The sequence below is a fragment of the Arachis hypogaea genome, chromosome 9 (assembly GCF_003086295.3).
Source record: "Arachis hypogaea cultivar Tifrunner chromosome 9, arahy.Tifrunner.gnm2.J5K5, whole genome shotgun sequence".
Classification (NCBI taxonomy): Eukaryota; Viridiplantae; Streptophyta; class Magnoliopsida; order Fabales; family Fabaceae; genus Arachis; species Arachis hypogaea.
Genome location: NC_092044.1, coordinates 112,249,547 through 112,257,799, shown reverse-complemented (window position 1 = coordinate 112,257,799; position 8,253 = coordinate 112,249,547). Strand labels below are relative to the sequence as shown.

Sequence of the window (8,253 nt, the reverse complement as noted above, 5' to 3'; positions counted from 1 at the left end):
TTCCCCTCACCTTTTCAATCACCGAATGAAAAGAAGCCCTACTGGTACGGGAATGATTAAGGTTAACTCCAAGATATCTTCCTAAGTCCAAAGCAAAACGTATTGAAGAAACACTAGTAAAAATATCTCTTCTACGAGCAGTCACATTTTTAGAACAAAAAGCTTTAGACTTTTCAAGATTCACTTTCATGCCAGATGCCTTGCAAAAAATATTAAGAGAATGCATGACCATTTGGACCTGACTTTTTGTAGCCTGGCAGAAGAGTAAGAGATCATCTGCAAACATCAAATGAGAAAATTTTGGGCCACCCCTAGTGACAGAAACTAGTTTCCACACACCCTCGACCACCTTATGAGATATATAGCAGGCAAGTCTTTCCATACAAAGCACAAATAAGTAAGGAGACATTGGATCGCCCTGTCTAAGCCCCCTTCTAGGAGCAAAACTATCCAATCTATTCCCATTCCACATAATAGAAAGAGAGGATGCACGGACACAAGTCATAATCAAATTAACAGTGATGATAGGAAAACCAAAAGCAATGAGAGTACTCTCCAAAAACCTCCAATCCACCCTATCATAAGCTTTTTCAAGATCAATTTTAAAAGCAAGAGTACCTTTCTTGGATTTTGTGTGCTTCATGAAATTCAAAATTTCTTGGGCCACAATAATATTATCAGGAGCACCACGACCCGGAATAAAACCTCCTTGTAAAGGACTAACAATATCTGGAAGAAAAGGCCGAAGTTGGTTAGTCAATACTTTGGTGATAATTTTATAAACAACATTACACAAGCTAATAGGCCTGAAATCCTTCATAAAGGTAGGATTATCAATTTTAGGAATAAGCACAATCAGAGTTTCCATGATGCTAGGATTTAAGAACTCTCCCAAAAAAGCGCTCCGGACAATATTCCAAATCTCAGTGCCTACTATCTCCCAATATTCTTTAAAAAAATAAGCTTGAAAGCCATCTGGACCAGGAGCCTTAAAAGGGCTCATACTGAATACTGCTGACTTGACTTCCGCAAAAGAGACAGGGTCAATTAACCTAGCACAAGCCTCAGTGCTTAGAGTGGGCATCGGAACATCCCCTAAACAATCAACCTCAACCTCTTCCGTTGTACCAAAGAGATTCTTGTAAAAAGAGAGGGCTTCTTCCTGGAGAATATCTGGATCAGTAGACCAAGACCCATCTCTAACATATAATCCATGTACTCTATTATGGTTTCTACGCACCAAAGTCTGAAGATGAAAGAATTTAGTGTTTCTATCCCCATACTTGACCCACTGCTCTCTAGATTTCTGGTACCAAAAAAGTTTCTCTTGCAATAAAAGCCTATTATAATCTTCCCTCAGTTCAGCTTCTTTAATTCTCAGAGATAACACATCAGTAACCTCCAAACGCCGTTGAATCTGATCAATCTGATATTCCAGCTTATTTTTTCGCACAAAAATATTTCCAAAAATCTTTGAGTTGAAGTCCAAAGAAGCCTGTTGAACCATCTTAAGCCTTTCAGTAACGCCTCCAAACTCTTGATTCCAAGCCTTACTAATAACATGTTTATAAGAAGGATGTGTTGCCCACGCAGCTTGGAACCTAAAAGGACGAGAACCTTTCACTCTGGGGCTACCATGACAACGAACTAAAATAGGACAATGATCAGAATGAAGCCTGCTAAGAATTTCAGAATAACCCTCAGAAAACATTGACATCCACGCCTCATTAACTAGAGCTCTATCCAACCTTTTAGCCAAGTCCCTGCTAGCCTGAACTGCTCTATACCAAGTATATCTCCTACCAGTCACTTTAAGATCAAAGAGCTCACAGTCATCTAGAGTAGTAGCTAATTGACTGTGAGCTCTTTGATCTAGAGTAGTAGCTAATTGGTAGGTCAAATTTATGTCACCTTTAATCACCAAAATTAATTCTTCTATAGAATTTTTCTATCTAATCAATTAGAATATAGAACTTTATGAATATAATAAGAAAAAAAAAATATATTATGTTTATGCAATAAATTAAATATCTTTATCTTTGGCTTACTTATTTTTTAAAATTCAGCCGAATATAATTGTAATTATCTAGAACGAACAGTAACTATTAGATTACAAAATATCCATTGTTAAAAATTTAAATTTAATCGCCTTCTATACTTCATAAACACCAGCTAGTTTAAAACTTCATTTGCTGGCCTCACAGATAATTTTATTACCCTTCAAAAGGATTCTAAAGTGACCTATTAATCTACTAACAAGTCGCTTAATAGTAATTCTACCAATTACTTTATTGTGAAAGACAAAAACAGTTTGTTCTCCCATAAATTCTTCCATATCTTGCTAAGTGGAATTAAGTTCAACAATGAACTTTAGTTAATAGTTTGAAAACTTTCCTTCTTTACTTATGTTGATTCGTGCAAAAATTTATTTAAAAATACTAAGATGTTATCAAATCAAATTTTTCTTATTCATTATTGAGTCGTTTTTATTTTGACATAATTTAAGTTCAACAATTTTTTGAAATGTAAATAACACTAAAATTAAAAATTATTTTATTTTTTTATTTATAAATAAAAGATTATGATAATCTATTTTATTATTTCTTTTAAAAAATTTGTAAATAATTTTGTTTTGCATTTAAAATTCCAAAAACCTGCAAAAAATGATTTTGCTATTTGTTTTAATTTGTTGCTGAACATAGTTTATCACCAAACCTCTAACCTAAAAACTTCAAATTGGTGAATCTTAAAAATCAAAGCATTATAGTCAAATACGGCTCTCTTAAATAATTATCTTATTATTTGTTGAAGAATGCTGTAAATAGGCACCTCGCGATGCTAATCATTCATGAATTTCATCGATGAAGGTTAACACTATTAAAGAAGATGATTCACTAATCAATCTCCATTAAAAAAAAAACACTAACGTTCTAATAATATCTCCGTCACTCTGGTTGTGAAACCATGGCTTCCGTCGACAAAAAAGAGCTTCACGTTCTGTTGGTGGCGTTTTCAGCGCAAGGCCACATCAACCCGCTCCTGAGGTTCGGCAAAAGCCTCTTAACAAGAGGCCTCCACGTCACACTCGCCACCACCGAACTTGTTTACCTCCGCGTCTTCAAGAAGCCCACCGACGACGACACCATCCCTGCCTCCATAACCGTCAACGGAATCCACGTGGTCTTCTTCTCCGACGGCTTTGTATCAGAGCCAGAGCTCAAAAGCACCAGCGTCGACGACTTCATGGAATCAATAGCAAAATCAGGTCCCATTAGCATCTCCAATATCATCAAAGATCAATTCCTAAGTAACACTTCCAAGAAGCTAGCATGCATAATCAACAACCCCTTTGTTCCATGGGTTGCTGACGTGGCAGCAGAGTTCGGAATCCCATGCGCATGTCTCTGGATTCAACCATGTGCTCTCTACGCCATTTATTACCGCTTCTACAACAATCTCAACTCCTTCCCAACTCTCCAGAACCCTAACATCCAAGTCCAGCTGCCCGGTCTTCCATTGCTGCAACCACAAGACCTTCCATCTTTTGTTCTCCCATCAAACACTTTCGGAAGCTTCCAGAAAGTATTAGCCGACATGTTGCAGTTCCAACACATGAAGAAGCTCAAGTGGATTCTCGCCAATTCGTTCTACGAGCTCGAGAAAGATGTGATAGACTCCATGGCCGAGATTTTTCCTATCAAACCGGTGGGTCCGTTGGTTCCTCCGTCGTTGCTACTAGGTTGTGACGACGACGACGACGTTGGAATCAATATGTGGAAGCCACAAGACTCGTGCATGGAGTGGCTCAACCAAAAGCCACGCTCTTCGGTTATATACATATCGTTCGGAAGCCTCGTGGTGTTATCGGAAAATCAATGGAAGAGCATAGCGGACGCTGTTGTTCGGAGTAAACGACCGTTTCTTTGGGTGATAAAGCTTAAAGATGGGACCGTACAAGATCCGTCGCAAATTCCGTCAGCGAGTTTCTTGGAAGAGACGAAAGAGCAGGGCATGGTGGTGCCATGGTGCCCGCAGACGAAGGTTCTTTCACACGATTCCGTTGCGTGTTTCTTGACTCACTGTGGTTGGAACTCGATGCTGGAAGCCATAACTGCGGGGGTTCCGATGATTGCGTATCCGCAGTGGACGGATCAACCAACGAATGCGAAGCTCATTTCGGATGTGTTTGGAACGGGGATCCGGCTCCGGCAAGACGACGGCGGCGAAGGGTTCGTTGCGACGGAGGAGGTGGAAAGAGCCATTGAAGAGATTTTTGTGGGCCCCCGAGCGGAGGAGATTAGGAAGAACGCCAGAGTGCTGAAACAGGCGGCGAGGGATGCGGTGGCTGAGGGTGGTTCATCTGACCGAAATATCCAATGTTTCGTGGACGAGATTCTTCAAAATCAGAGATGACGACAGATTTCAAATGATAAGGTTGGGCCACAAAAATAAGTGTTGATTAGTTGGTATAACTGTCGGTATCTAATGTCGATGATATTGGACTAATCGAGTTTTGGAGTTTATGAATTATGATTAGGGAAAGTACGAGGAGTCAATGGAATATTTATATAATAGAGGTTTATGGAATATTAGAAATATAATCATTAGTGTTATCTTTTCTCATCAGCTGAAACTTTTGAGATAAGTAGTATCATGATATAGTATTAGAACGCTAGATTCGAAAGGTCAAGAGTTCGATTCTTAGTGAACCTCAAAATCATTGTACACATTGTACAAATAATCCATTGTCTCCCTAACAGAATCCGATTGATTATTCATTTGCTGCTGAAATTCTTCGCCATTAAACAACAAACACGGACAAAGAGTTATAACTCAAATCTTATAATCTCTATATTTATATAAAAATGATGATTTCAAATCTTCTTTCTAACTAAAAAAAATCACAACCACATCTTCTACTGTACTTCCTAAGATTCTTGTCGTTTTTTAATTTTAATATTGGCCAATAATAATTTTTTAGCTATATTAGAACCTAGTTCTAGTGTGTGACACCCAAAAAATAAGAATTTAGTGTGTTTTATCTTTAGCGGTGGAAGTTGTAACCAAGTGAGAACCGAATCGATCAAGTAACTGATTCAATAGTTCAATAGTTCAATTATAATCAAACTGGTTTTATTAAATATAAAATAAAAATTATTAAAGATACAATATAAATCTTTTAAAATTTAAATTCAATTATTCATGGCATAAAATTCTATATCCACGTTTAATCAATAATCACCAACAATTAATAATAATGTCAATAATTATTTAATTAGACAAAATTCACTCAATTGATGCCAAATTACTAATTAAAAATATCTATGAACTAATCTCAGTAATAAAAATTGATACGATCTTAAAGAAGAAAAGTCTAAAACTCAATTTCATGTTTCAGTTGCTATTACAACTTACAACATAGCATACCTTCAACGATCATAAAACAAAGGGACAAAACAGAACCAAATTACAAATGTACATACGGCAATTACAGCAAAATAAAACCTCAACCATTACAGTACAGAAAAAAATTCAGAATTACAACAATTCAAAATCTAAAACTATATCAATTCTGTTCAGCATTATAAAATTATATCAAAATTCTATTCGGCATTCAAAATCCAAAATCCAAAATTATATCAAAATTAGGAGGATTATTAGAAGAATACATTACAAAATATAGAATTTTACAATAAGTGATCACTAGTTTTTAAAATTTGTTCTCTATACCCTGTTACCCCTGTATTCCGTTAACAGAAACATTGAGAAAATTACGAATTTCCATAAACAATGCAGTGAAGCAATGTATCATAGCACTATCAACTGATAATAAAAAAACAGCAACAAGCAAGTGAAGCAACTCAGAAATCAGAATAAACAAAAATAACGAATAATCAATGACTCGTTCCACACACATAAGAGGAAACAAATAAAAAATTAAAGTAAAAAAGGAAGAAATCAGTGAAAATAAAGAAGACCACGAAGAAGATGTTGAGGGACAGCGAAGACTGAAGAACTCACAGCAACGGCGAATCGTCCACGGCGTCACGGGTTGCACAGAGAGTTGTGCTCGACACACACACACACACACACACACACACAGAGAGAGAGAGAGAGAGAGAGAGAGAGAGAGAGAGAGAGAGGCATTTTTGATGATGAGAAAGAGGCGGTCGATGACGGTGAGGACAGAGGCGGACTTCACGACGAGCACAGAGACGGTGAGGAGGAGAAGAGTGGCGGCGGCTGAGACTGAGAGTGAGAGAGATTGGGGGATTTTGTAGCTTGTTTTGCAATAACCATGAGAGACACTGCAACAATGGAAGAAGCCATGCACATCAACCTCAGAGACAGCTCCACCGCCTCCTTCCTCCGTCGCTGCCGTCTCCGACAAAGGCTCCGCCATTCTTCCGCTGCTCTTCAAAGCTGTCACCTTTGAAATTAGGGATTTAGCATTTTGGTGAGACTGAGTGAGAGAGAAGAAAAAGGGGATTCGGGCATTTGGGGGTGCACGTTTTTTTTTTTTCCAAAGCAAAACGACGCCGTTTGGTGCTGAGTAGGAGAACCGGACATTTAAAAAAACCGTCCAAAAACCGTCCGGTTCTTCCGGTTTACCAGTTAACCACCGGTTCGTCCGATTTTTTTTACCGATTTTTTCAGAACGGTTTTAGACATGAACCGAACCGATTACATGACCGGTTCCCGATTAATCCGGTCGAACCGGCCAATCCGGTCTGATTTTTTGAACGTTGGTTGTAACACATTATTACACAGAGCCTTACGCTTAAATCATAAAATAGAGATGGCGAGATATTACGATCTATAAAAGAAATGACATATACAAATATAATGGAAAGAATTCATATCTAGGAATTTCAAAATACTATCATACTCGCATGGATAATTGTAAAAGAGATAGGTAAGATTAAAAGAAGGTTAAGAAAACATAATATATACATATCAGAGTTTCAAATACAGATATCAATCTCCAAACTCGACCTGCGAAACTATGGTCAGTTAGAGTATGTAATTATATATATTTATACAACTCAAAATATAACTCAAACTATAAAATGAACACCTGTTTTTCCAAGTCAACTTCTAGGAGGGACAAAATATACATGCGGAGATTTTATATACATATATACATAGCTTAAAACAAAATATAACAGCCTAAAAGATAGTTCTTTGCTTGTAACGAGGCTCTCCATACAATCAACGAGATACCTCTCGACCTGCATTTGAAAAACAACAAAAATATGTATGGAATGAGAACCATAGGTTCTCAGCATGGTAAAGGTGGCCGCATAGTTAATACAAAAGGTTCCAAAAAAGTCAGAGACATTCATAGAACTCCGACACTCAAATTCCAACTTAAAGATCCAACTAAACCAGAAAATAAGTAAGTTATCTAAGGTATTTCAAGTTCTGAATCCAACTTTAACCTAACACTCCACATTCTGTCTCCTCCAATCCTTCGAATCACTGGTGGAACAAGCCCCCCTCGCACTTCCGTCAAAAGGGGTCTCTTAGAAAACATACACATACAATTCAAGTAAGGAAAACACAAATAGAGGTACAATTACAACAAGTAGAACAAGTAACAGATAAACAGAGTTAAGCAATTAAGCAAACCAAAACAATGCACACGAAAACAAAACAAATAAATGCATACGATGTACGCGTGTCCTATGACTGATGAGTCTCATCTGTCGGTTATATAACTAACCCGACATGTCCTGGAGTAAAACTCTAAACTCAATAATATAATATTCTATGAGAAAATCCCAAACTCAAATTTATATATATGCCATGGAGAACCTGGAAAGATAAAATGTCCAATCATATTTTGCGACAGAGGATTAACAATTAATCTCAAAATATACAAGTTACATAATAATCTCTTTTCTTTTTAAAATAACACTTCAAATCAAATCTTCAATTTTTATAGAAATTTCGCCGGTATCTCCTCTAAAACTCAAACTTTTGCCACCTTTCAAGAGTCCCAACCACCAAACTAAACACCTTTCAATCATTCAAATCATTTCTAGTATCAAATTATTTCAAAATCAAACCAATTCCAATAACAAATTGTTTACAAAATCGAACCACACATCTCTGAACCAATCTATTCAATTCAATTTCCAAACTCTCCATCAATAAGTGTTGATTAGTTGGTATAACTGTCGGTATCTAATGTCGATGATATTGGACTGATCGAGTTTTGGAGTTTATAAATTATGATTATTCATTTGC

The 8,253-nt window shown here is 36.9% G+C and overlaps 1 protein-coding gene across 1 annotated transcript; it reads left to right on the top strand.

Moving 5' to 3' along the window:
• The first annotated feature begins 2,636 nt into the window (after positions 1-2,636).
• On the top strand, positions 2,637-4,791 carry LOC112711956 (UDP-glycosyltransferase 84B1). The gene has a single exon (XM_025764714.3). The coding sequence runs from the start codon at positions 2,965-2,967 to the stop codon at positions 4,411-4,413; it is 1,449 nt and encodes a 482-aa protein (XP_025620499.1). The 5' UTR covers positions 2,637-2,964; the 3' UTR covers positions 4,414-4,791.
• Positions 4,792-8,253: the final 3,462 nt, after the last annotated feature.

What these genes read in the sequence shown, in the direction of transcription:
- LOC112711956 (XM_025764714.3), top strand. Translation starts at nt 2,965, where the DNA reads ATGGCTTCCGTCGACAAAAAAGAGCTTCACGTTCTGTTGGTGGCGTTT.